This window comes from Chionomys nivalis, chromosome 10 (genome assembly GCF_950005125.1).
Source record: "Chionomys nivalis chromosome 10, mChiNiv1.1, whole genome shotgun sequence".
Classification (NCBI taxonomy): Eukaryota; Metazoa; Chordata; class Mammalia; order Rodentia; family Cricetidae; genus Chionomys; species Chionomys nivalis.
The window spans coordinates 46,264,781-46,280,083 of NC_080095.1; the positions used below are offsets into that span (position 1 = coordinate 46,264,781).

The 15,303-nt window shown below is 33.5% G+C and overlaps 1 protein-coding gene across 15 annotated transcripts in view; it reads right to left on the reverse strand.

Annotated features, from left to right (window-relative positions):
- Positions 1-15,303, reverse strand: part of Gphn (gephyrin) — a 334,228-nt gene that overhangs the window by 209,210 nt on the left and 109,715 nt on the right. For all 15 annotated transcript variants that reach the window (XM_057782362.1, XM_057782360.1, XM_057782359.1 and 12 more), the window contains exon 4: positions 6,236-6,328. In XM_057782362.1, coding sequence (XP_057638345.1) covers positions 6,236-6,328 — 93 coding nt within the window. The remainder of the gene's footprint in view (positions 1-6,235; positions 6,329-15,303) is intronic.

The window sequence follows — 15,303 nt, forward strand, 5'->3', positions numbered from 1 at the left end:
TCAAACTAAGTTATAGGAACTTAAACTAATAATGGAATTATAGACCTAAGACAAAATAGACCAAGATACAATAAATAAACAAACAGTTTTTTAACCTTTAGATGCAGGTTATCAGAAGCTACAAATAATTCTCATGTCATGTAGATTATTTTTATTTTTCTGTCCCATGTCTTAAAATAATAGTAGGAAAATGTCATCTGACATCCTTATTTCATAGACAGACTCAACAAAGCCTATTGTTGACTATTTTCATTATTTACTGTTACAAACAAAAACTTTGAGAGAAAGACATTAGTGAAGTCAGTAGAAAGGAAAATTTAGGCTTAAATAGCTTAACTTGTCTCAAATTTTACACGAAGTAGTGGAGCCGGTGCTCAAATCCCAGTATTTCTGACAACTATATAAAAGTTTTTACTTACACACTAAATTGTTTCTCCATATGTATAGGAAAAACAGCAAGGGAACATAGTTCTTACGTCGAGAACAACTGCATGAAAATTACAGGATAGCTTCTAAAAATAATCTCAAATGTAGCTACCAAATCTGAAAACAGAGATCTTCAGATTAGTTTAAAATATTTCAAGTATAAAGGTTTTGAGTATTACGCTTTGTGGGCAATTTGACATTGTCACATGATTCTACTCACAAAGAAGAGATTTGATATATTTACAAGTCTAATTCATTTCAGTTGCTTTAAATTTTATTAAGCTTAACGGGTATTTCTTTTTTTAACTAACAAAAATCAGAGAACTATAAAAGAATATCCACAGCATGTGTATTTTTAGTGTGTGAGTGTGTGTGTCTCAAGGGTCATAACATATATTGCAGTTAAATATTCTAAAGTATCAATATATGATACATGCAGTGAAATAATCAATGTCTTCTAGAGAAAACTGACATGCAGCTAAAAGTAAATGAATAATTCAAATGATTTATGTCAGACTACAATTTTCTTTATAAGACAAATAAATGAAGACATTAGTTTCACCGTGCTTCTTTTATAAAGAGATGTTTTGCTTTTAAAATGATGGGTGCTAATTTTTAGGAAAAATTGTTAAATATAAATTTTCACTTTCAATAGAATAAAAAATTGAGAAACATTAAAAGGTAATTAGTAACTAAACTCAATTTTATCTTCTGTACAATACCTAACTGAATTCTTGTTTTTTAAGAATCATAAGAAAAAAGATTAATGATTAGGTAAAAAAAAAATCTGTCTTATGGTAAACATAATTAAATTCTGAAAACTATGAACTTTGAGAAGGTGAGACAAAACAAATAATTATATAATAGCACTAATTTTTGATTAACAAAGTGGATATTTCATGGAAAATATTTCTAACTACCATGATAGAACTATGTGTAGAAAAGTCTAAATAATAATGATTTTTGGATATACATGATTAAGGCAATACGTGAACATAAAGAGCTAATAAACAACAATGGTTCCTTATGTTCACAGAATTTTATAATTCTTAGTGTTTTACAGTGCAAACAAATTACCCAACTGTCAGGTCAAAGAAATGAAATACATCTATAAATATAAAAGTTTCCTGTTAAAATGAGGATAAAAAGTTAAAGACTGTGATTATGCTAGCATATATGTTTTGATAGAATTCTACATTTAAGATGAAAGTAAGAGGCATAAAATTATCAACTGAACGATATTCTATGATAAAAAGCTAAAAAGTAGAAACAAATCCATAGTTTAGGGAAAATAAATGCTCATAGTCTTAAGGCTGTAACATGAAACAACCGTATAGACTCTTCTATTTCCATATCCTTTTAAAACAGAATTAGAAAGAAATCTAAGCTAATTAAATTTTACTTCATTTATAATCCATACCAATTGGCAATAAGTTTGGTTTATTTCCTTGATTGTATTTATAATTTTCATTCTTCATGTTTCTTTCCTGATAGCACAAATATCTGACCAATAATTGTGCTTGTATCTCAAACTAATTGACAATTAATAATTTCAAAACAGTAGTCCCATAGAGAGGAACTGTGCATTATTTGTAAATGTCAAATGAGTAATTGTATCATTGTATAATTATAAGCTCTTACACTATTTTTTAAAAAATTGTTACTTACAGTTGTATATAGATAAAAGTGCCTAGCGATACCCTCTACTCTATTAGGTATAAATACATAAGATACTCAATATATAAACAAATCATTATACAGTTTATGTTCAAAATTAAAATTATAATTTCTATTAAACATGCTTTTATATTTAAAATAGTATGGAAATTATATCTACTAAAGGGTATAAAGGAAATGAAAAATTGTTTTGGAGGCCAAGTCTTTTTTTAAATATTTATTTATTAAAGTCTTTAAACAGCTTTTGTCATAGATATTCATATCAGACCCACCCTCATATATGTAAAATATAAAGTGATATAAACAGTAAAGGTCAAGTTATTAATAATGAAATAAATCACTGCTTTAAACAAAGATACTGAGTACATACATAGATTATAAGCTTAATGCTTTATCTAGGTAGTTACTACATGCATAAAAGATTACAAACATGTCTGCTTTTCAGGTAATTAAATAATATTTAAGAACAAAATACTGTTCAATTTCTGATATATGAAACATAAAAAGTCATAATGAGAGCTTAATCAACATATAGTACTAAAAAATATTAGAATAGTATAATTTCCTGAATTATATAAATATGGGAGAGGATCAAATATAATGCTTAGTAGTTAAAAATCAATTTCACAAGATTTTGAAGATTTCATAGATAGAATCTGAATTAGTTATTAAGACTACTTGTTTAGTAGTTATGTCTTAAAAAACCCTCCCCAACAACTTGGCACTTACATAGCCAATAAAAGAAAATTTTTAACTATTTTAAGCAAAATAAAATAAAATTTTAGGAGTGGCTTTCATCAAATACTTACAACTTAAGTTTTAAATACATATTTCCATGTGAAAGTGAGTGTTAATATAGTTCATCTACACAGAAAATGGTATCAAAGGTGAGAGATTTAAAGGAAAATGGAGGAATAGGGTAACAGAAAACAATTGAATGCATCTGACATGAACTTCAAAGGAAACTTCTTGAGGCAGAAGGGCTGGGGGCAGACAAGAGATGGAGGGAGCAAAATAAAAGAGGACAAACCAAAACAAAGTATTATCAAAATGCCATAATGAAACCTGTTACATCTGAGGTTAAAATTTTAAAAGCTTAATGAAAGTTGGGAATGCAGAGATGGCTTAGTGGTTGGTTCCAACACCCACATAATGTACCTTATAATCACCTGTAATGTTAGATCCAGGAGATTGACAGCTACTTCTAAATTCTTTGAGCACCTACACTAATATGAATGTGTTTGTATATATGCATATAAGTATATAAACATATACTTACAACACCCACATAATGTACCTTATAATCACCTGTAATGTTAGATCCAGGAGATTGACAGCTACTTCTAAATTCTTTGAGCACCTACACTAATATGAATGTGTTTGTATATATGCATATAAGTATATAAACATATACTTACACATATACTTCCATAAATATATATATACATGTAAATATATGTATGCTTATGAAAGTGTATGTATATATACTTATATACATGAATATATACGCACACACACATATATCTACTTACATACATATATGCACCATACCGCCACATATCAATACACATAAATGATGAAACAAATCTTTCTTTCTTTCTTTCTTTCTTTCTTTCTTTCTTTCTTTCTTTCTTTCTTTCTTTCTTTCTTTCTTTCTTTCTTTCTTTCTTTCTTTCGTTTTTCGAGACAGGGTTTCTCTGTGGCTTTGGAGCCTGTCCTGGAACTAGCTCTGTAGACCAGGCTGGTCTCGAACTCACAGAGATCCACCTGCCTCTGCCTCCCGAGTGCTGGGATTAAAGGCGTGCGCCACCATCGCCCGGCCGAAACAAATCTTTAAAAATGTTCACAGAACCCCAGGAAAGTGGATAATTCAATTTCCCTTATTTTAAGGAAACTAAACAAGCGAGTGGTTAAATGACTAATCCTGGATCTATATGCATAATCCCCATACTCCTGAAATCTCCTAAGTAATAGGAGTGAGTACCTTTTCCTATTCATTACAAGGTTTTAACTCACAAAGAGGATCTCTAAAGCCTCTGGATAGTGCTGAGTTACCAGAATGTTGAAACTTTCAGTCTCATTCATAGAAAGTTATCAGTATGAGTGGTACAAAAGCTATTGATCATTAAGATTCACATGACCCAAAAATTGGTAAATGCATTTGGGTCTTGTAATTGTAAAATATCTGAACAAAGCACGGGATTTCTGTTAGTATTCCTTCCTATATATTGAATTATGTCTCTCTTCAATAAAGCTTCTTCTGAAATGTGTATCTTTAAAAAGTAAGTTTTGTATGCCATTCTAGTTAATGATCTTGGCAGGAAAGAAGTATGGGAATCCACAAGCTTTTTAGAAAAACAAAGTATATATAATCTGGGGAATTCCAGATTTATTGATGATATTAGATGTAAAGACAAACTTGTGATTCTGAGCTTTGAATTTGGATAATCTGAACAACTTCAAGTCAAAAATCGAATGTAATTGAGATGAAAGGAAACTGGTATATAAATTATTGAGGAACTACTTAGTGTGAGAAAAATATTCCACACATTTATGACTAATGTAAATGAATCCAGCCACCTATGGTCACCTTGCTGGTCAGTAGAAGGAAAAGAATTAATAGGTAACGAGATTACAGTAAACAAGATACTTAGTGATATACACTGTTTCCTTATAATTAAAAATAACACTATTATTTGGTTATGAATGAATTTTATAGCTTCTTATTTTTCTGATATAAAAATAAATACTAGTGTGAATGTAAGCTTAATATCATTTAAATAATATCCAAATTCTTAAAATCAATTACTTTCATATAGGTAGTTTCTTTACAAAGAAAACAACATAAAATATAACCACAACTCTACAAAGACAGTTTGCCCTGCAAACTTTCTGTTAGTCTCATATAACAAAAATGGTCAAATGACCTAATGTTAGATGTCAAGTTAGGACAGAGAAATTAAACAGATTCCTAAGAGGATCCTTTGATTTATACAGCTGAATTTAACACTACCACAAAACAACTCTTCATAAATTTTGAAAGAAAATGTTTTTTATTTATAATCCTAATTATAACAATATAAAAAGAAATATACTAAAATAGGAGAACAGTCAATAAAAGTTTTAGTACTTGTTTTAGAAAACTATATTTTCAAAAAGTATACAGTAGTACTCAGAATTTAAAAGTATAGTCTATCGATTAGAAACATCTATGTCACATAAAGATTCGTTTGCAAAACAAATTCTGGTAATCTATTCAAAATATTTCAACTAGAAAGAGAGGGGAGGAGCCTAGCAAACTATATTTGTGCATGCATTCTTGTGAAATCTAATGCTGACCAAAATCTAAAAATATATGAAGACAATAATTATTTAATAAATGAAGAGAAGGAAAAAACCTGATTATCAGGCAGTAGATACAATAGTATATTGGTTTGAAAATAGAAGGACATAGTTAATATTAAGCTGAAATTGAGCGAGAAACATTTACTTGAGGGTAACAGCAAGCAAATCATAATGGTAATATAAGTTTTTCCACTACTCCACAGTAACAACTGACATTTGTGGCTTTTTAAAAAAAAATTAAAGACCCTTTCTCTGAATTCATGTTTCATTCTTTCCCTAATTTTTCTATTTACTATAGCAGAAACAATAGGTATTTTTATTTAGATTATTAAGTTCTACATTTAAATATTATTCACATTTAAAATATGGAAAATATGTTGCCTATTCATGAATTTAGAGTAAATTTAGTATAAATATATAATAATTATATACTGTACTTTGAGACATATGACAAAGGTACTTCAAAAAGAAAGAAACCAGATACAAATTTGAATTGCAATGGCTAAAATTTGCTATAACCTCCTGAAGTGTAGCTGCTAAAAGCAAATGAAGGACTAATTTTTAGAACAGTTCAAAGTTTCTCATATTCAACAATTTCAAGGGTAAATAAAAATAAAGTCAGGAAATATTTTCAAAAACTCTTCTACATCCAAATATTTGTATTGTCATAGTAATAAGTAATAGTTTTGCTTATAAAACTCTTAGAAGTAATATGAAATTTTTAAACAGAATAAAAAATAATATAACTAGTTTATTCCTTGAATATGAGAAATGCATTCTGGCTTACCTCTGGAGTGACATCTCGTGGTGCAAACCCTGTTCCTCCAGTTGTTAGTATCAAATTAAGTTCCTTCTCATCACACCAATCTATGAGAGTTTCCTAAAAGATAACAAACACACAGAAAAACTTACTTGTTTGCTCAAAATTCTAAGTAATCATTTCACAAACAGCATTGGAACAAGATTCTTTCAACAATAAATAAAAAAGACTTTTTAAAGGACAATTCTGAAAAGTTTCACACTTGGCCAAAATATAATTCAGTTTGTGATATTTATTTTTTCAATGATAGAAAACAATGAATCAAACAACAAACTGATGAGAGTATCTTAAAAAGAGATGGCATCATTTATAATTTGTTTGTTATGTACTTAAATAGCATATCTAAAGGCCTTTTCACCATTACTTTTTCAAGTTCAAATATTTTCAAGTTAAAAGAAGTTGAAAACTATATGCTAATAAAAATCTTATTGTTTGACAACATCAATTCTAGCACCTAAATATTCATACCTTAATTATAAATCCAAAAAAGTAGTCTCATACTTGTTTCTATTATGGATTCAAAAAAAGTAAATATGTTGATAGGTTCATGAAAAGAACTAGAATTCAAACTACACTTGATAGAATCTCAATTATGTTTATATTTTACCCATTAATGAATAAATATTTTGTGGTGAGGAAAATAAATATTTTGAGGTGAGGAAAGTTTTTCACTTTTCAAAATTGATTTTAAAAGAATTTTATAAAAAAAGTAGAACCTAAATAATAATTGGGCCCAACCTGTGGACTATAGTCTGTGTTAGAATAAACACATAGTACGAAAAACTATCCTAAATAATAAAATAATAAAATTGGATGTATTAGTTTCCCTGAACTTAAATTGTACTAAAGAGCAACAGTAAAAAAACCCAGCATGGTATTGACACAAAAACAGACATGCTGATTAAGGGAAATGAGTTGAAGACACAGACATGGAATCACAAACTGATGGATAACTTGTTCTTGATAAAGAAGCCAGAAATGCACACTGGCGAAAAGATAGCTTCTTCAAGAAATGATGCTGGTCAAACTGAATGGCTACTTGTAAAAGAATGCAAATCAATTCATATTTACACCCTGAAAAAAATTCCAATCCTCAACATAAAACCTGATACACTGAACATGGAAGAAGAGAAAGTGGGAAAAGTCTTGAACTCATTTGCACCGAAAAACTTTCTGAAAAGAACAAATATCATTCAGATCAAATATTAATAAGTGGGACTTCATGAAACTGAGGGGTTTTTGCATGGCAAAGGACACATCATTCAGACAAAGCAACAGACTACAAAATGCAGAAAATATTTTATTTTTATTTTTAACCAAGAATACATCTGATAGAGGACTAAGATCAATAAAATGAATAACAGCACGTGCTGGGAAGAACGTGGAGTAAGAGATTAAACAGGAAAGCTAAAAAATTTCCTTACAAAACAAAGACTTAAAAATTTGTTTCTTAAGTATGCCCAAAAAGCTAAAGTTGACCACAGGTAAGAGACTAAAGAAGAACAGGAAGAAGCTGTCTGCATAAAATAAGTGTATCTAAAACACAAAAGTTATGAGACGAAACTAGATAGCCCCTCTTTTTTTCTTCTCATTCCATTTTATTTCAGCAGTTTTACTTTCAGAACTATTTTGTCACTCAATATGAAAAACAGATCAATTTAAAAGTAATATAGCAGAAATTAGAAGTAGCTAATGCAAAAAAGAATGTAATAATGTAAACCATGAAATAACTGTACCTATATTCTATTAATGCATTATGTATACCAGAAAACCTAGTGCATAAAAAACAAAGCAATAACAGCAACAAAAAATGGTCTATTATTTCTCACAAATTCTTTGTTTTCTGGCTCAGCTGTTTTGGTTGTGGGGTTGAGGGGGTTCACCTCTGTGACTGAAATAATACTGGTTTAACTGGAGCAGAAGAATCTTAGATAGTCTTAGCTAAATGTCTGAGGGCTTGGTGCAAACCACTTAGGCTTTTATCTCCATGTAGTTTCTGACCTTTATCTATTCTATATTTCCTTATATTATAGTATAAAGTTTTGAAAAAAAAAAAAAAACTAAGCCGGGCGGTGATTGCTTTAATGCCAGCACTTAGGAGCCAGAGGCAGGTGGATCTCAGTGAGTTCGAGACTAATCTAGTCGAAAAGAGAGTTCCAGGACAGTCAAAACTATTAAATAAATAAACCCAGTGTCAAAAAACGAGGGGTGGGGGAGGAAGAGAAAGAGAGAGAATTGATATCTAGACATCAGAATGCACATTTTATGAATTTCTGCCCCATTCTACTAGATAGAGGAAGTATGTGAAAATAAAGTTTACTTCTTAATAGGAGTATTTAAGAAGAGTTTACGATTTTTTTTTTTTTTTTTGGTTTTTCGAGACAGGGTTTCTCTGTGGTTTTGGAGCCTGTCCTGGAACTAGCTCTGTAGACCAGGCTGGTCTCGAACTCACAGAGATCCGTCTGCCTCTACGAATGGTATTTTTTAAAGTAATAATAATATAAAAAGAGTTTATGGTTATTTATTCTCCCATATCATATATATATATTCCACTAAATATATAAGTTGAGCAAAACATTTATTTCTGAATATGAAGAGGAATGAAGAGTTAATTAATCTACTTACTATCAGAAGGATAAAGTATGAACACCAATTAACTTGTTGCTTAAAATTTACTTACTTCTTTTTAACAATACCTATGAATTATAAAGAAATGAAACAATGCAAAAAAATGCAAAGGAGACAGTGAAAAGACCATGAGGAATCAACACCTACAAAAAGAACTACAGGAAACTAAGGAATTCTGAAAGGGGAAGAAATAGTTTGTTGCAAGGAAGAAGACACTAAATGGTCACCCATTACCAAATGGCCAGTCATGAAAACTTATACATGAGTAATATTATACTGACTGAGGAGGTTTTATTTAGGAATATATATGTATGTACATATACACATGTAATAATAGCTAATGAAAAATTAGGCCATAAATTTAAAAGACAGCAATCAAGAAGGGGTCTATGGCTTGTTTGCAGGGATAAAAGTGAGGGTGAAATTGATATAATTATATTATAATCTCAAAAATAAACATCTCCCATCTTGTTCTTCATGCCTAAGGAATCTGTTAGTGTTCAATACTAGTTTTCTCTTCTAATAGTCTTTTATTTTACTCTAAATACCTTTATGTTTTGGTTAGCAAATTCCTATCATTAATTAATCTATTTACTTACTTAATTTGTATGGGGGTTTTTGTCTGCATGCATGCCTTTAATAAAATTGTTTTTGTTTGTTGTAGTGATAGAGTTTCAAATACTAGTTGTTTTGGTGCCATATGCTTTAAGATACTGAAAAATTCAAAACCACAAAAAGCCCATAAGGTAGTCACTGGAAACTAATCAGTATTTGAGAAACAAAGTATTGACTATTAGTGTAATACTATCTTACTCTATTTAAAACAGAATCTGATATCTATTCTGGGTTACTAGAGGAGTAGAAGTGTTAATTGTTCCAGTTGTACTATTTTTCTTATATAACAATCAGAAAAAAGTTCTGTTTATTTTGCAGCAGTTACATTATATCACTACTCCTAACATCAAAGTCCTATACTGGGCTGAGGAGTTCCATCTGGAAGGGTGAGTGTGTGCTATTCAGGGGCGGACTGTCCCGGAGGAGAGCACAAAACCCCTCCCCCAGCTCCTGCTGCAGGGCCCCTTTTCTTACACACGACTCAGCCCCCCAGCTCCCCCCACCCCCAAGCCTGCCCCTGTCTGCAAGGTCCTCTGCTCAAGAACAATTTTCCCGCTCCTACACTAAAGCTACCCACCCAGAGCGGTGAGTGCCTGCCTACCAGTCAGGCCTCAAGGTCCCGTGCAAGGGAGCGCGGGCACTTTCAGCTTGGGCTGCAGGGTCTGCTGTGCTCTTCTGGACCCCGCCCTGCCTGCCACGTTCTTCCTTTTGTCCCTGGCTCATTGGGCTACCAGGCGTCCCTGTTTAGGTGCTGAGGAGTTCCATCTGGACAGGTGAGTGTGTGCTATCCAGGGGCGGACTGTCCCAAAAGAGAGCACAAACCCCCCTCCCCCAGCTCCTGCTGCAGGGCTTTCTTTCCTTCACATCACGCCCCCCAAGCCTACCTTGTCTGCAAGGTCCTTTGCTGAGGAACAGCTTCCTGCTCCTACACTAAGGCTACCCACTCAGAGTAGCCCCCGAAAGGGAGCGCAGGCACTTTCAGCTTGTGCTGCAGGGTCTCCTGTGTTCTACTCGACCCCGCCCTACCCCCCACATTCACCCTTTTGTCCACGGGTCATTGGACTACCAGGTGTCCATGTTTTGGTGCTGAGGAGTCCATCTGGAAGGGAACGGTTCCTGCTCCTACACTGAGGAGTTACACCCAGGGAGTTAGTCACAGCAAAGACTGGACCAAGACACCAGGCCTCTCCTGGCTCCATTTGAAGAGATGGGCAGGCGCCAATGCAAGAATTCCTCCAACAACCTGAAAGGCAACATGACATCACCAGAATCCAGGAATCCCGAAATAAGAAGAATTGTACACCCTATTCCAGGAGAATTAGAAGAATTCGACTCAAAAGTGAATTATATGAAAATTATAGAGGACTTTAAACAGGAGGTGAAAAACTGCCATAATCAATTAGAGATTACAAACAAAAAGGTAGAGGAAATGAATAAATCTCTCAAAGATACCAAAGAAAACCAAGAGAAACAAGAAAAAGCAATCAAACAGGTAAGGGAAACGGTTCAAGACTTAAAGAACGAAATGGAAGTAATGAAAAAAACACAAACCGAGGGAAGGATGGAGATGGAAAATCTGGGTAAACGAACAGGAACTACAGAGGCAAGTACTACCAACAGATTACAAGAGATAGAAGAAAGAATCTCAGACACTGAAGATACCATAGAGAAAATAAACACACTGATCAAAGAAAACAGCAAAACCAACAAATTCTCATCACAAAACATTCAGGAAATCTGGGACACAATAAAAAGACCAAACCTAAGAATAATAGGGATAGAAGAAGAAGGAGAAGTACAGCTCAATGGTCCAGAAAATATATTTAATAAAATTATAGAAAAAAACTTTCCCAACCTTAAGAAAGATATTCCTTTGAAGGTCCAAGAAGCATACAGAACACCGAATAGACTGGATCAAAAAAAACATCCCCTCGCCATATAATAATCAAAACACAAAACATACAGAATAAAGAAAGAATATTAAGAGCTGCAAAGGAAAACGGTCAAGTTACTTATAAAGGTAAACCTATCAGACTTACACCTGACTTCTCTATGGAAACCATGAAAGCCAGAAGGTCCTGGATAGATGTACTGCAGAAACTAAGAGACCATGGATGCAAGCCCAGACTACTATACCCAGCCAAGCTTTCGTTCACTATAAATGGAGAAAACAAAATTTTCCAGGATAAAAACAAATTTAAACAATACGTAGCCACAAATCCAGCCTTACAGAAAGTAACTGAAGGAAAATCACAACCCAAGGAGTCCAACAATGCCCACAAAACTCAGACATCTAATGACCCTTCACCAGCACAACTCGAAGAAGGGAAAACACACAAACTCTACTACCAAAAAAAGAAAGAAAGAAATAATGACCGGAGTTAACAACCACTGGTCATTAATATCACTTAATATCAATGGACTCAACTCACCTATAAAGAGGCACAGGCTAAGAGATTGGATATGAAAACAGGATCCAACATTCTGCTGTTTACAAGAAACACACCTCAACCACAAAGACAGACATCTACTCAGAGTAAAGGGCTGGGAAAAGGTTTATCAAGCAAACGAACCTAAGAAACAAGCAGGTGTGGCCATACTAATTTCTAACAAAGTTGACTTCAAACTAAAATCAATCAGAAGAGATCGAGATGGACACTTTATACTCATAACAGGAACAATTCATCAGGACAAAGTCTCAATCCTGAAAATCTATGCCCCTAATATAAAAGCGCCCACGTATGTAAAAGAAACATTAATAAAACTCAAGGCAGTCATCAAACCACACACACTAATAGTAGGAGATTTCAACACTCCTCTCTCACCAATGGACAGGTCAATCAGACAGAAACCTAACAGAGAAATAAGAGGATTAAGAGAGGTAATGAATCAAATGGACTTAACAGACATCTATAGAACATTCCACCCAAATAGGAAAGAATATACCTTCTTCTCTGCAGCTCATGAAACCTTCTCGAAAATTGACCACATACTTGGTAATAAAGCAAACTTACACAGTTACAAAAAAATATTAGTAACCACCTGTGTCTTATCAGATCACCATGGATTAAAGTTAGAATTCAACAACAATGCTATCCCCAGAAAGCCTACGAACTCATGGAAACTGGACAGTCAACTACTGAACCACACCTGGATCAAGGAAGAAATAAAGAAAGAAATCAAAGTCTTTCTTGAATTCAATGAAAACAAAGACTCAACATACTCAAACCTATGGGACACTATGAAAGCAGTGCTAAGAGGAAAGTTCATAGCACTAACTGCCCATTTAAAGAAAATGGAGAAAGCACACATTGGAGACTTAACAGCCCACCTGAAAGCTCTAGAAAAATGGAAGCAGACTCACCTAGAAGGAGTAGAAAACTGGAAATAATCAAACTGAGGGCTGAAATCAACAAAATAGAAACACAGAAAACAATCCAAAGAATCAATGAAACAAAAAGCTGGTTCTTGGAAAAAATCAACAAGATTGATAAACCCCTATCCAAACTAATCAAACGGCAGAGAGAGAATACGGAAATTAACAAGATCAGAAACAAAAAGGGAGACATAACCACAGACACAGAGGAAATTCAGAGAATCATTAGATCTTACTACAAAAGCCTGTATGCCACAAAATTGGAAAATGTAAAAGAAATGGACACTTTTTTAGATAAGTACCATATACCAAAGTTAAACCAGGACCAGGTGAACAATCTAAATAGACCTGTTAGTCGCGAAGAATTAGAAGTTGTTATAAAAAACCTCCCTACCAAAAAAAGCACAGGTCCAGACGGCTTCAATGTAGAATTCTACCAGAACTTCCAAGAAGAGCTAATACCTATACTCCTTAATGTATTTCACAATATAGAAACAGAGAAGTCATTGCCAAATTCCTTTTATGAAGCTGCAGTTACTCTAATACCAAAACCACACAAAGACCCAACCAAGAAAGAGAACTACATGTCAATCTCACTCATGAACCTCGATGCGAAAATCCTCAATAAAATACTGGCAAACCGAATCCAAGAACACATTAGAAAAATTATCCATTATGATCAAGTAGGCTTCATCCCAGGGATGCAGGGCTGCTTCAACATATGAAAATCTATCAATGTAATCCATCATATAAATAAACTGAAAGAAAAAAACCATACGATCATTTCATTAGATGCTGAAAAAGCATTTGACAAAATTCAACATCCCTTTATGATAAAGGTCTTAGAGAGATTAGGGATACAAGGGTAGTACCTAACTATAATAAAAGCTATTTATAGCAAGCCGACAGCTAACATCAAATTAAATGGAGAGAAACTCAAAGCCATCCTACTAAAATCAGGAACATGCCAAGGCTGTCCACTCTCTCCATACCTCTTCAATACAGTGTTTGAAGTTCTAGCGATAGCAATGAGACAACATAAGGGGATCAAAGGGATTCAAATTGGAAAGGAAGAAGTTAAACTTTCATTATTTGCAGATGATATGATAGTGTACATAAGCGACCCCAAAAACTCCAGCAAAGAACTCCTACAGCTGATAAACACCTTTAGTAGCGTGGCAGGATACAAGATCAATTCCAAAAAATCAGTTGCCCTCCTATACACAAAGGAAGCAGAGAGGGAAATCAAAGAAGCATCACCCTTCACAATAGCCACAAATAGCATAAAATATCTTGGGGTAACTCTAACGAAGGAAGTGAAGGATCTATTTGACAAGAACTTTAAGTCTTTGAAGAAAGAAATTGAGGAGGATACCAGAAAATGGAAGGATCTCCCTTGCTCTTGGATTGGGAGGATAAACATAGTAAAAATGGCAATTCTACCAAGGGCAATTTATAGATTCAATGCAATCCCCATTAAAATCCCATCAAAATTCTTCACAGATGTTGAGAGGACATTAATCAACTTTATATGAAAAAACAAAAAACCCAGGATAGCCAAAACAATCTTAAACAATAAAGGCACTTCCTGAGGCATTACCATCCCTGACTTCAAACTCTATTACAGAGCTTCAGTATTGAAAACAGCTTGGTACTGGCATAAAAACAGAGAAGTCAATCAATGGAATCGAGTAGAAGACCCTGATTTTAACCCACAAACCTATGAACACCTGATTTTTGACAGAGGAGCTAAAAGTATTCAATGGAAGAAAGAAAGCATCTTCAACAAATGGTGCTGGCATAACTGGATGTCAACCTGTAGAAGAACGAAAATAGATCCATATCTATCGCCATACACAAAACTCAAGTCCAAATGGATTAAAGACCTCAATATCAGTCTGAACACACTGAACCTGACAGAAGAAAAAGTGGGAAGTACTGTACAACATATAGGCACAGGAGATCACTTCCTGCGTATATCCCCAGCAGCACAGACATTAAGGACAACATTGAATAAATGGGACCTCCTGAAACTGAGAAGCTTCTGTAAAGCAAAGGACACTGTCACTAAGACAAAAAGGCAACCCACTGACTGGGAGAAGATCTTCACCAACCCTGCAACAGACAAAGGTCTGATCTCCAAAATATATAAAGAACTCAAGAAACTAGACTTTAAAATGCTAATTAACCCAATTAAAAAATGGGGCACTGAACTGAACAGAGAATTCTCAACAGAAGAAATTCAAAGGACCAAAAGACACTTAAGGTTATGCTCAACCTCCTTAGCGATAAGGGAAATGCAAATTAAAACATCTTTGAGATACCATCTTACACCTGTCAGAATGGCTAAAATCAAAAACACCAATGATAGCCTTTGTTGGAGAGGTTGTGGAGTAAGGGGCACACTTATCCATTG